Source organism: Mytilus californianus, unplaced genomic scaffold (genome assembly GCF_021869535.1).
Source record: "Mytilus californianus isolate M0D057914Y unplaced genomic scaffold, xbMytCali1.0.p SCAF_2, whole genome shotgun sequence".
Classification (NCBI taxonomy): domain Eukaryota; kingdom Metazoa; phylum Mollusca; class Bivalvia; order Mytilida; family Mytilidae; genus Mytilus; species Mytilus californianus.
In genome coordinates this window covers 22,048,977-22,064,163 of record NW_026262668.1, presented here as the reverse complement: position 1 = coordinate 22,064,163, position 15,187 = coordinate 22,048,977, and the positions used below count along the sequence as shown (strand labels likewise).

Below are 15,187 nucleotides of genomic sequence, written 5' to 3'. Positions count from 1 at the left end.
TTGTTCGTTGATTTAGATTTAATTTGTGTTGTAATATTTCTAATTTCACGATTTGTGTTTGAGCGAGATCTGTGAAAAACCACAAATTAAAACATCAGTTATCGTGCTTGTTTCTTTAGGCAAATGATTTATTTGTAACGTATGTAATTGGCCTCATTTATATATACCTACTGTTTTAATGGGTTTTTTTTTTTGGGGTCATGGGTGTCAGTGCCCTTTGTTATTTATTAGCATGTCAAGATCTTGCATATTTCGGCATTTTACTGTCATTTCATGGTTGTATAAGTCATGGAAAGACAATATTGTATACCAAAATAGTATTGTTTTATTAAAGTACGTACTTATATACATTAAGTTCCTAATTAAGATCCGCGGTTGTTGGAAATAACATTTTGACCCCAAATCTTAACTCCTATTTTTAATTTTTACAAATATAATTTTCTGAAATAGTTTTCACTTTTTATTTAGGGTATCATATAAATTTGGTTTAATCCACCATTTTCTACATAAGAAAATGCCTGTACCAAGTCAGGAATATGACAGTTGTTTTCCATTCGTTTGATGTGTTTGAGCTTTTGATTTTGCCAATTGTTAAGGGACTTTCCGTTTTGAATTTTTCTTGGAGTTCGGTATTTTTGTTGATTTACTTTTTGTTATTTGAAAATTTATGTGTTTTTGATCAATATAAATCTTGCGCTATAAATTCGGTATGTTTGACCTCATTTTGATATGTGTTACTTTTAATTATGTTTATGGTTACAAAATATATTGTCAAGCAACTTTATTTTGAATATTAACAATATCTTATATTAACAATATATAATCCAAAATTCCTTTTATTGTACTTTTTAAAATTCAAGACAGAGAAAGCTATTCTTATTGTGTAATGTCGATAATTACCAAATTATTCATAATTTTAGTTAACCTGATATAAAATAAAAGAAATATCTGACGATTCTAAAGCCTATGTTTGATGTTTGATATTGCAAATGTTATTAGAATTTTAAGAATTTTTTTATTCTATTAAACCAAGAACCCATAAAGGGCATCATTTTACAACAACAATATGCACAATATGATTGAAAAAAAAAACATAATGTTATGGACGGGATCAGAGCCTAACACGTCATGTGTCTTATATAACTATTACAACATATCTCATAATAATAAAATATCATTTATATATTTTGTTTCCACCTGGATCTTATTTCTAAACACTGAATAATAAAATTTCCTATGCACATAAGAGTTGGTAAATGCTCATTTGTGAACAGCCAGAAATATTTTTTATCCTTGGGTAATTCTTTAAAATTAGTACAAAAATGTTATTATGTATAATGCTACCGAAAATAAGTTTTACAAATAGTTTTAGTTGTGTATATTCTTTTTAATTTGTTAAAGTATCTATGGAAAATTGCAATTGTTCACAATTTTAAACATAATTTCTAAGCATGGTTTAAAGTGCATTTAATGCTATATAAATAAGAATATGTGGTATGAGTGCCAATGAGACAACTCTCAATCCAAGTCACAATGTTTAAAAAGTAAACAATTATAGGTCAAAGTACGGCCTTCAACAAGAAGCCTTGTCTCACACAGAACAGCAAGCTATAAAGGGCCCCAAAATGACTAGTGAAAAACAATTCTAACAAGAAAACCAACGGTATAATCTATATATACCTTAATTACTAAAATATATGCTACATAGTTTAAGATTTACCCTTATGCTTATTTTGTTTTAAATATGTACTACTTTCCAGTATGTTCTTTTTTTGACCGGGTCCGATTAAATGGTGTTACATCTTACAAAGTCTGTCCAAATTATTTTTGCAAAGCATTCCGCTCAAGCCGGTGCTAGGGGCCGTCTTAAACTTGCAGTGAGGTGAGAGTTTTTTTTTTTTGCTTCGTGTTGAAGGTCTCACTGTGACTTTGAAATGACGAACAGCAATAAAAGCGTTGTTCCTTTGCTTTTTGTGTGTTTTTTGCTGTTCATTTACCGATTTTGTGTCATGGATGGGTACCCCATAACCTTTGTTTTTTCTATTAAAAAACGAAAACGAGAAATACCTATGAACCACACCAACAGACGACAACCACTGAACAACAGGCTCCTGACCTAGGACAGGTGCATAAAAATGCAGCGGGTTTAAACGTTTTAACAGGCGCCAACCTTCACCCTAACATGAGACAGTAGTGTAACATTACAATAATTACAATATAGAAAGACACACTATAAAATTGAAATTGCTTAACTCGATTAAAAAGACATTTGATTAAAAACAAGTAAACATACATTAAACTAATAAGTTTGATCTATGACACAATATAAATACAATATTAAAACGTAGGTGCCTATAACATATTGACGTTACAGGTAGTACATTTGTAATACAAAGATGTAGGAAGAGTGTCAAAAAGACAACTCTTACCTGGGACAAAATGGCGTTAAATAAAACAATGTACACAGGTTATTGTAAATTTTGTCATAAGAGCCTTATTTGGTTTACGTAGGAGGCATGAAAAGAGCACAAGTTGGTTTACCTAGGAGGTATGATAAGAGCCTTATTTGGTCGTTTGCTTAACAGAAAAGGTATGACAAGAGCCTTATTTGGTTTACCTAGGAGGTAGGATACGAGCCTTATTTGGTTTACCTAGGAGGTAGGATACGAGCCTTATTTGGTTTACCTAGGAGGTATGATAAGAGCCTTATTTGGTCGTTTGGTTTACGGAAAAGGTATGATGAGAGCCATATTTGGTTTACCTAGGTTGATTTATATAGAATAATTTTGTACAATGTTACAATGATATGGAACAAGAATAAATAGGTTATCTCATAACAAAGAAAGAAGGGAAAAAAATTATAATTTAAAAATACTGGTATAAAAACATTCAAATTTCCAACGTACTGGATGTAAGAGGCATACAGATTCTCGGTACTACCATAAACAATCGATATTAGTTCTAAAAATTATGATCTTTTTGTCAAGTACAACTTTTCCTATTATGAATTGAAGAATCTTGCAGTTTTGAATAATGAATTGAAAACATCATGATGATGGTTTTATCTATCGTATTTCATATTTAGTTTTGGTATAAACAAATGGATTTTATAATCATAAGAACGTGTTATTTTGAGACGTAAATAGTTAAATTTAAATAAACGCATCCTATAAATTAAAAATGTTTCTTTTTTTGCATGTTGATCTATTTTGTTTTCAAATATACGTGTTGGTGTTGTTTATACCGGGAAAAAAAAATGTTTTCTATGTTGAAAAAAAAATCGAACTCTCATATTAGGGCAAATTTTAGGGCAAAAATCTCATCAAAGATACCAAGCTTATAATTGTGTACGCCAGACGCGCGTCAGTTTGTCTACAAAAGACTGATCGGTAACGCTCGAATCTAAAGAATGAGAAGGCATCAATAAATTATAATGTTGAAGAGCATTATGGCTAAAAATTCCAAAATGTTTTGCCAAATACAGTTAAGATAATCAGGGAATTCCTACTACTACTAAGGCGTATTTAACGACTTTGACTACCCAAGAGGGTCTCACACGGTCGAGCAGGTAAATCTCTTTACCGATAGTATGTGGATTTTGCGTTGTTTTAGGGTGAGGGATTTATAACACCAATAGTTTGTGCATTTGATTTAAATTTGATTGATGGTTACTTAATGTCCAGTGGCAAATATGTCATGATTGTTTAGGACGAGATGTTGTTTTATTTAGAGAATTATATATACTGATGTTTACGTAGTTTTCTGTTGATTTGTTTTTCTTAGTGACCATGTAGGTTAGTTAACTCTCCTTTGGTATCTCATCTCTTTTAATATGACTCATCAATGTATTTTGACACGAGTAACATGGTACTGCCACAGGTAAATCAGATATCTATATGTACCTTATTTTTTCAGAACATATACTGGTATGCGCCAAAAACTGTCATTTCAATCATAAGTTTATTTATTATTTATTTCTGCACATTTATAAAATAATTCGCTTTGTAGAAATACATTCCGTAGAATTAGAATTAGAATCAGCAACAGGCGTCCTCAATTCAAATGTTTAATGAACGCCATCCTGTTTAGATAACACTTGCGACTTATAAAAGCATGTGTACGTAACATGAGCAACATGACGAGTGTCACAAGTAGAGCAGGATTTGCCTATCCTGCCGGAGCATCTGGGATCAACCTTGTTTTTTGTGGGGTTCGTGATGCTCAGTCTTTAGTTATCTATGCAGTTTTTTAAGGACTCGTCTTGTTTGCCTTTTGTTTTTCGATTTTTGCCATGGAGTTGTCAGCTTCTCTTCGACATCTGAGTTTTTAATGGTCTCTTGGTATCTTCCGATTTTTTTTATGGTGCATCCATTTGTCCCCAACCACAATCCTGACCTCCTTTTTTAGTCTTTGGTGTCACCTTATAAGATTAGACAGGACTCGCACTGCTTAATTTTTATTTGGCGTATGAATATATAAGGGTTAGAGTTAGTGTTAGACTTCATGTGTACTATTTTGTGGATTGCTATTCGTCTTTTTACCATTATGACATGGTGTTGTTTATCTTTCTCTTTACCAACTTGATTTCTTCTTTTTCATGAGTTTCGAGTACATAGTCAACATGAATAATACAATTATATGCTAATAACAGCTTGTACCATGTTGGTTTTGTGCTTTTAGTTTCGAAAAATACCTGCATGATGAAGGTTATTCCAGACGCACTTGTCATGATATATAGCCTTTTATAGTATCTGAGTGAATAATGCAATACGTCTATTATAGTATCTGAGAAACAGACTTTATCCCAAAAACGTTACGTTGATAAAAAAAAAAAACAAAAAAAAACATGAATATGAATATGAGGTATGTTTTCAAAAGTTTCAAGTGGTTCACATTTGTATATAGTTGAATAGTTGAATATTGGAAAGAAAAGGTGAATTGATTTTAACCACTACTTACAGATAGACATTCTGTAGTGTGCACCTATAAATACCAAGTATTAAAAGTTTCTTTTGAGGCTTTGTAAACGACTTGTACAAATTGAACTTTGTTAGCACTGGTTATAATCTCTAGTCATCTTCTCATTTCACTCTCTATTTAGTATTCATTCATTCATTCATTCATTCATTCATTCATTCATTCAATCTCATACTTGATAATCAATCATTTTTTTAACTTAAGTTTTTAATTAAGGAACTTGATTTTGAAACCCCCAAAATGTTCAACTCTACTTTTAGTGAAAACAAGAGTGCACACACCTTGTCAGATAGACATGTACATCTTACGATCATTTCTTACGCGAAATAGTTTTGGCTTATTTATTCATCTGAGAAACAGACCAAATTACCAAAATTGAACATTGACCAATGGACCATAAAACTTACTTGAAGTATCTAAGATACGAATTTGACTACATAAACTTATCCTTTATTACTGATCCATGAAATGAGGTTGAGGTCACGTGAACTCTGTCTGACAGACATGTAGACCTTGCAAGGATCCTAAATACCAAATATGGTTATCCTATTACTCATAATAAGGGAGTATTTCATATTTACATATAAATGGATAATGTGTCCATGGGACACAGATAATGCCCCCACTTCTGTATAATGTTATAAAGGGGCATAACTCAAGGGTAGAAGTGATGCAACCCACAATCGAACTTAATCTGTGTTTTGCGGTAATAAGCACTGTGAATAAGTTTCATAAAAGAGAGACAAAGGATGCCAAACTGACATTCAAACTCATTAGTTTAAAATAAACTGACAACGCCATTGTTAATAAACAGCTGCGCCACGAACGCATGATACGCCCATCGTCTTGTGTGTGTGAGGTTTTATGCAATAATCATAAATCGTTTCTGAGATACGGCGTGACATGTAAAAACCCCCCTTTTTTAATAACAAGAGTGCACACACTGAAATGTCTCGCCTTCTTTACTAATCACTGATATTATGTTGATAGTCCTAAATATAAAGTTTTATTACAACTGTCACATAAACTTAACATTAACCAAGAAAACTAAACATTGACCAATGAACCATGAAAATGAGGTCAAGGTCAGATGAACCATGCCAGGCAGGCATGTACAGCTAACAATTCTTCCATACAACAAATATAGTTGACCTATTGCTTATAGTTAAAGAAAAACAGACCAAAACACAAAAACTTAACACTGAGCAATGAACTGTGAAAATGAGGTCAAGGTCAAATTAAACCTGCTAGACTGACATATAGATTATAAAATATTTCCATACACCAAATATAGTTGACCTATTGCATATAGTATTAGAAAAAAAGACCAAAACTCAAAATCTTAACTTTGACCACTGAACCATGAAAATGAGGTCAAGGTCAAATGACACCTGCCAGCTAGACATGTACACCTTACAATCATTCCATACACCAAATATAGTAGACCTATTGCATACAGTATAAGAAAAACAGACCAAAACACAAAAACTTAACTATAACCACTGAACCATGAAAATGAGGTCAAGGTCAAATTACACCTGCCAGTTGGACATGTACACCTTACAGTCCTTCAATACACCGAATATACTAGACCTATTGCTGATAGTATCTGAGATATGGACTTGACCACCAAAACTTAACCTTGTTCACTGATCCATGAAATGAGGTCGAGGTCAAGTGAAAACTGTGTGACGGGCATGAGGACCTTGCAAGGTACGCACATATCAAATATAGTTATCCTACTACTTATAATAAGAGAGAATTTAACATTACAAAAAATGTTAACTTTTTTTTCAAGTAGTCACTGAACCATGAAAATGAGGTCAAGGACATTGGACATGTGACTGACGGAAACTTTGTAACATGAGGCATCCATATACAAAGTATGAAGCATCCAGGTCTTCCACCTTTTAAAATATAAAGCTTTTAAGAAGTTAGGTAACGCCGCTGCCGCCGGATCTCTATCCCTATGTCGAGTTTTCTGCGACAAAAGTTGCAGGCTCGACAAAAAAATCAATAACTCTAAAATAAAATTTTGAATCATCACCAAAAAGTATACAGCTCTTTAGATTAATATAATTAAGAAGTGTGTAAAGTTTTAAGCAATAATCATAAATCGTTTTCGAGATACGGCGCGACATGTGAAAAAAACACCCCCTGTTTTAGTTACAAAGTCCCGAACTCAAAAAGTTTTAATCTTATTTTCACCAAAAAGTATACAGATCGTTTGACCATCATAAGAAACAACATTGTTAAGTTTCATGGGATAAGTCGTTATCAAGTTACTGTGCGACATGTGGACGCCGGACAGACAGACAGACGGATGCCAGACATTTGTAAACCATATAATACGTCCCGTCAAAATTTTGACGGGCTTATAAAAAAGAAAAAGACAAACAGACAAAGAACAGTACACAAAACAACATAGAAAACCAGAGACTGAGCAACACAAACTCCACCAAAAACTGGTCCTAACATTTGGAAGAGGCAAACTATAATTAGAGAACCGAAACCAGTATTAAGACGTTCATACGGAAAGACAAGGGTATCACTTAATGCCCCTTCTGCTGCGACAGGGGCATAAATAACTTGACATTTTTTTCAAACAGTCTCTGGAACATGAAAATGAGGTCAAGGACAATTAACATATGACAGACAGAAACTTTGTAACACAAGGCATCTCCATACAAGGAATGAAGCATCCATGTCTGATGTGTCATCTACTTTCAGGATTATAAAGCTTTATACAAATTGTTAACTCTGTCCGCGGCCACCAAATTGTAATCCCTATGTCTTGTATTCTGCCATAGTGAGAGAACAAAAACACTGAAACTAAATGATTATGAAATGGAATAAATCTTTATTTCTGGGTAGAACAACAAAGATTTTCGTGTGTTTGTATAACAATCCAGAACCATAGTTATATGATAATATATATATAATAAAACTAGAGGCTCTCAAGAGCCTGTGTCACTCTCCTGACTCTACTTTGGTTTTGGAAATCATGTAAAAATAGATAAAAATCATAACAGATACCCAAATAATGATTGAGGCCAAATTTGGTTAAATTTTGGCCCCGTAATTTAATAAGAAATCATGGTGGCCATCTTGAACAGTAAATCAGCAACAAGGGCAACACTTCATCAGCACCTCATAATGAACACTTATGCCATGTTTGGTGTCATTCCATTCAGTGGTTCTCTAAAAGAAGACATTTGAATGTATTGTCCATAGGGTCCTATGTTAAATGAAGTCCCCCACTGGTGGCCATCTTGGATGATGGATCGGCTTCAAAGTAACAACACTTGGTCAGCACCTCATAAGGAACATTCATGCCATGTTTGGTTTCATTCCATTTAGTGGTTCTCTAAAAGAAGACATTTGTATGTATTTCCCATAGGGTCCTATGTTAAATTAAGTCCCCCGCTGGCAGCAAACTTGGATGATGGATCGGCTTCAAAGTAACAACACTTGGTCAGCACCTCATAAGGAACATTCATGCCATGTTTGGTTTCATTCCATTCAGTGGTTCTCTAAAAGAAGACATTTGTATGTATTTCCCATAGGGTCCTATGTTAAACCAAGTCCCCCACTGGCAGCCATCTTGGATGATGGATCGGCTTCAAAGTAACAACACTTGGTCAGCACCTCATAAGGAACATTCGTGCTATGTTTGGTTCCATTCCATTCAGTGGTTCTCTAGAAGAAGTTCAAAATGTAAAAAGTTAACAACGACGACGACGGAAAACGGACGCCAAGTGATGAGAATAGCTCACTTGGCCCTTCGGGCCAGGTGAGCTAAAAACATAGGATATGGGGTATTAATCCATGACACAAAATCTGTAAAACGGTTCCTGAGTAATAATGAGTTTCAGGCTAACACATGGACACAGGAGGGTTGAGCACTCACAAACAAGTCTCTTTGTAGATGGCAGAGAAGGTGGCATATAATTGCTTACATCTACATCATTTTAACTCTGGTGGATAGTTGTCTCATTGGCAATCATAACACATCTTATTTTTATATAAAAAAATTGATGGAAGGACATATAGGGACAGAAACTATTATCAACTTCGGAAGTGCAAGCTTGGAAAGGGACAATAATTATATAGACCTTGATATATACCATTTCTCTCTAAAACAGGTGACCAACGGCTTAACTAACAAAGAAGACTTAAGGTCTGTTGGACCTCAATATTATTTTCTTTCATTAAAAAATCAAAGCCTTTATTTTAATTTAAATGATTTAATTATCATTTTAAAGTACATAAAATTACATTTGAGAAAATTTCAACAACAAAACAATCTATACATAATAAATATTCACTATGAACAAAATATTCCTCTCAGTAGTAAAGCTTGTATATCAAAACATGCACATCCCAACTAATCATCAAGCTTATATATTAAGTGAGTTACAATTATATCAACATAATACATATACAGTGATTGAACAGATAAGAATCATCTCTGTATGGAATACAAGTGTTATCTTAAACAAGAATGCATGAAATGTCTCACCTGCTTAACTAACCATGATTGATTTTATGTTGATAGTCCTAAAGATAAAGTTTTACTACAAGTATCAAATAAACTTATCACTATCAAAAATCCATTAAAATGAGGCCAAGATCAGATTAACCAAACCAGACAGACATGTACACCTTACCATTATTCCATACATGAAATATAGTTGACCTATTGCTAATAGTATATAAGAAACAGACCAAACCATGAAAACTTAATATTAACCAAGGAACCATGAAAATGATGTAAAGCTCAGATGAACCCTGCCAGACAGACTTGTACACCATACAATCATTCCATGAATCAAATATAGTTGACATTATTGCTTATAGTATCTAAGAAACAGACTTATCTAGGAATACATTGACCAATGAATCATGAAAATGAGGTCAAGGTCAGATAAACCTTGTCTGACAGTCAAGCACCTTACAATCATTCCGTACATTAAATATAGTTGACCTACTGCTATAGTGTCTGATGAACATGTAGACCTAGCAATGACCCCATACTAAATATAGTTATCTTACTAATCATAATGAGTGCAACCTACATGACAAAAAAACTATTCTTTTTTTTTATGCAGTCACTGAAACCAAGAATATGAGGTCAAGGACAACGGACATATGACAGACTTAAACTTTATAACATAAGGCATCTGCTTACAAGGTATGAAGCCTCCATGTCTTCTACTCTCTGAAATATAAAATTTTAAAAACCGTTTACGCCCTCACCCTTGGAATGTTATCTCTATGTCTCGCTTTCTCTGACTATCATCGCAGGCGAGACACAAAACCAGGTTGAATCATCTAGATAAGAATGCTCTTTATATGGTATACTAGTGTTATCTCAAGCAAAACCAGTATCAGTTCTCTACCATTTAATTCTTTTTCATATATAAATAACAAGAGTGCACACGCTGAAATGTCTAGCCTGCTTTGCTGACCATTGATTTTATGTTGAAAGTCTTAAAGATAAAGGTTTAACTAAAAATATTACAAAAACTAAGGTCAGATATTAAAATGCTGTCAGACTGACAAACACCTTACAATTTTGTATACACAAAATATAATTGACCTAGGCCTATTGCTTAATATAATTGAGAAACAGACCAAAACAAAAATAAACTTAACATTGACCAATGAACCATGAAAATGAGGTCAAGGTCAGATGATAACTACCAGACAGACATGTACACCTTACAATCATTCCATACACTAAATATAGTTGACCTGTTGCTTAAAGTACTTGAAAAACAGACCAAAACACAAATAAAATGCTCCACTGGGCGCAGCTTGATACGACGGCCGAGGTCGAACCCTGAACAGTTGGGGCAAGTATGGACACAACATTCAAGCTTGATACAGCACTGAATTTGGATTGTGATTAAATATTTGACACAGCACAGGTTTCTGACACAGAATGAATGTTGTCTAAGAACATAAAAATTTTTAATTTACCTATTCAAACCATATCCTTATTATTTGCTTTTATATATAAATCAGAAATAACCAATTTAAAATGGAAAATTTTAAAGAAAAAAAAATCCCCCCCCCCCAAATTTTTTGAACCCCCTTGATTCATCACCCCCAAACTCAATCCCAGCCTTCCCTTTGTGGTATGGTACCTGCAGTACAATTTCAGAGAGATCCATACACTTGAACACAAGTTATTGTCTGGAAACTAGAAAAATGCTTGTTTTTTGGCCCCTTTTTGGCCCCAAATTCCTAAACGTTTAGAGCAATTACCCCCAACCTCAAACCCGGCTTTCCCTTTGTGATATGGAACCTTGTAGTACAATTTCAGAAAGATCCATACACTTACACACAAGTTATTGTCATGAAACTAGAAAAATACTTGTTTTTTGCCCTTTTTTTGGCCCCTAATTCCTAAAATTTTGAGGCAATTACCCCCAAAATCAATCCCAGCATTCCCTTTGTGGTATGGTACCTTGCAGTACAATTTCAGAGAGATCCATACACTAACACACAAGTTATGTCTGGAAGTTACAAAAATGCTTATTTTTGGCCCCTTTTTGGGCCCTAATTCCTTAACTGTTGGTACCATAATCCCCAAAATCAATCCCAACCTTCCTTTTGTGGTATTGAACCTTATGGTAAAATTTCATAGAGATCCATTCACTTAAACTAAAGTGAGAGTGCGAAAACCAATGTGCCTTCGGACGACGATGCCCACGCCAATGTCATACCAATATACGACTGCAAAATTTTTTTGCGGTCGTATAAAAACTTAATGTTAACCAATGAACCATGAAAATGAGGTCAAGGTCAGATTAAACCTGCCAGACTGGCATGTACCCATTACAGTCATTTCATACACCACATATAGTTGACCAACTGTTTATAGTATTTGAGTAACATACCTAATCATGTAACTTTAAGCTTGATCACTGATCCATGAAATGAGGTCGAGGTCAGGTGAACCCTGTCTGACGGACATGTAGACATTGTAAAGAACCCATATACCAAATACGGTTATCCTATTACTCATATTTAGTGAGAATTCACATGACTAAAAACTCAAATTTTTGTTCAAGCAGTTGCTGAACCATGAAAATTATTGAGCTCAAGGACATTGGACATATGACAAACAGAAACTTTGTAACACAAGGTATCTGCATACAAGATATGAAGCATTTAGGTCTTCTAACTTCTGAAATATAAAGCTTTAAACAAATAGTTTACGCCCCCCGCAGCCGCCGCTGGATAGTAATACTGATGTATCTCATACTGCGACGAAGTACTGCTACCTTCGTCACAGGAGAGACAAAAAACATAGTTTCCCACTTGAAAATCTATAAATCTATGATGAAATAAATAATGGACTAGTATGTTTTACTCTGGTCAAAGTCCCTAGTGAGCAGGCTATACAAGCAGAAGAAACAACAGCAAGATTTATCCACATACAACTTACTTTGTAATCTTGATTTTCTTACAATTCTATGAATAGTATACAGTTGAACCTAGTTGTGTCGAAAACTCGGATGAGTCAAATGAATTTCTCCGTCAAGGTAAAATTTCCGTTTAATCAATGCATTATTACCTCTGATGAGTCAAAGTAGACTGATTCATTAAATACTACCTTAAGCAAATTTTTTAGTCCCGTCAATGTAAAATTAATGTAAATTGACCACGATGTCTCCAAGTTTGAAAGTAGGAATTTTCAAAAGTTGCAGACCTATAGATAAAAATTCTACTCTGATGTATTTCATATGCAACCTAATCATTTTCAAAAGAGATTAAAGCTGAGTAAACACACAATGATATACACAATCTATTGTGTTTTCAAAAAATACAAAGTTATTACAACAATATAATTACAAAATTTAGATGAAATGAACAGGAAGGTGAAATTATTTATATCAGAATCAATGTCTGTACAATGTATACACCAGTCATTAATAAAATTTTGACTTAATATAACTCATACACCAGTCATTTATAAATTTACCCATGATTGATGGTAGATATACATTTAAATTATCATCTTAGAAAGTATTCATGGAAGAGAGCTTAAAGTGTACCTCTTTAAGAATTGACTACATAATAAAGGTCTCAAAAATGGGATAATAATTCTTCGTTAAACAAAGCAGCAGAAATCCTTAACTTTATAATACTATAGAGGAGAGGATTCCAATAATAATCACAGAAATCCTAAACTTTATAATACTACAGAGGAGAGGATTCCAATAATAATCACAGAAATCCTAAACTTTATAATACTATAGAGGAGAGGATTCCAATAATAATCACAGAAATCCTAAACTTTATAATACTACAGAGGAGAGGATTCCAATAATAATCACAGAAATCCTAAACTTTATAATACAATTGAGGAGAGGATCCCAATTATAATCACAGAAACCCTAAACTTTATAATACTATAGAGGAGAGGATTCCAATAATAATCACAGAAATCCTAAACTTTATAATACTATAGAGGAGATGATTCCAATAATAATCACAGAAATCCTTAACTTTATAATACAATTGAGGAGAGGATCCCAATTATAATCACAGAAATCCTAAACTTTATAATACTACAGAGGAGAGGATTCCAATAATAATCACAGAAATCCTAAACTTTATAATACTATAGAGGAGATGATTTCAATAATAATCACAGAAATCCTAAACTTTATAATACTATAGAGGAGAGGATTCCAATAATAATCACAGAAATCCTAAACTTTATAATACTATAGAGGAGAGGATTCCAATAATAATCACAGAAATCCTAAACTTTATAATACTATAGAGGAGAGGATTCCAATAATAATCACAGACAGGAAATACTGACAAAAGATATAAAGGTTTACCAAAAAAAAAAATAGTTGATTACTTATGTCCATACTACAAAAAATGTATTGATATACCAATTCAGTATTATCATCAGCAAGCCATCCTAAAAATAATTTGTTTTAACTCTTTCTTAAGTTTTAAACAGTATAAAAACTTATTCAATTATGAGTCACTCTTAAAAGCATTGTCCTTGTTCTTGCAACACAATGTGAGTTCTGCTCATAGCTGATGTAACTGGCTGACATTACTCGTCTCCTCAACAAATCTAGCATTCATGTTTTTGTTGAATATTTATAGGGACAACTCACAGTGAATTATCAAAACAATAACAACAAGCATTCTGAGAGTATTGTATGGCAATACACAGCCCCTACCAGTTAAAAATTCATTGTACTGGAACAAAATGCTAACTTGATCTATTACTTGTCATGGTTAAACTACGGTATATAACAAATATCAAGTCAATATCTTCAAGTATGACGAAAAAAAGTGTGGAAAACTGATTATATAAGTGAATTTTCTAAGTCCAAGGACCATAACTCTAAATTGTCAGTAAGGGACTAAAAAGGTAACTTTAAAGAAAGAAATATTTATATAATGCAGGCATAAAAAAGTGATTGCCATACATATCTACAACAGTGTTATTAATAAGAAATAGATCTGAACAAAAAGAAATTGGTAAACAAAATATTGGTATCGATTGTTTACAATTTTTTTACATGTTTACTGTAAAGGATGCTAATTTGAAAGTTATTTATATTTGTTTCCTTTGTGTGACTGTTATTTAGTCAGCATTTTATTTTCAGTGTTGCTTTAACTTGTTCCCTCTGATCAGTAGAATGAATACATAATAAATTTACATATAATTCTGAGCAGCAAACAAGATGTACAATACACACCATTATATTCCATGATAACAAATAATCCATCACAAATCAATCATATTCATGACTACTCTCCCTTTGTTTTGGAGTTGTCCCCCCTTCTTCAAACTTCTGATTCACTCTGGTAATATTATCATACGCCCCTGACTGTGTTACCCTGCAACATAATAATATATCTTTAATGGTGATATTGTCATACGTCCCTGACTGTGTTACCCTGCAACATAATAATATATCTATACTTAGGCAGGTTAAACAAAGGATGAAGAAAGTTTATTCCATTTCAATTTGAGTTTGTTCTTATTGTGTGCAAACATGTTAAACCCTATACCGTAAATTCAGAAATTATTGTTTGCATTTACTATTGCAATTTTGTTATTTTAGACCAAAATGAGATTTTAATTTTTGAGATATTGAGAAAAATCCTGGTTCATTCATATAAAAATTCAAAAATGCGAGCTTTTAAGTTATTGCGATTA

At 33.1% G+C, this 15,187-nt stretch overlaps 1 protein-coding gene across 2 annotated transcripts in view; it reads right to left on the bottom strand.

Moving 5' to 3' along the window:
• Window positions 1-11,080: 11,080 nt before the first annotated feature.
• Window positions 11,081-15,187, bottom strand: part of LOC127729483 (protein GPR107-like) — a 51,334-nt gene continuing 47,227 nt past the window's right edge. The window contains exon 15 of one of the 2 annotated variants that reach the window (XM_052237316.1): window positions 11,081-14,925. In XM_052237316.1, the coding sequence (XP_052093276.1) occupies window positions 14,760-14,925 (166 nt within the window). In that variant the 3' untranslated portion in view covers window positions 11,081-14,759. The remainder of the gene's footprint in view (window positions 14,926-15,187) is intronic. The other variant, XM_052237317.1, reaches the window with a different exon arrangement.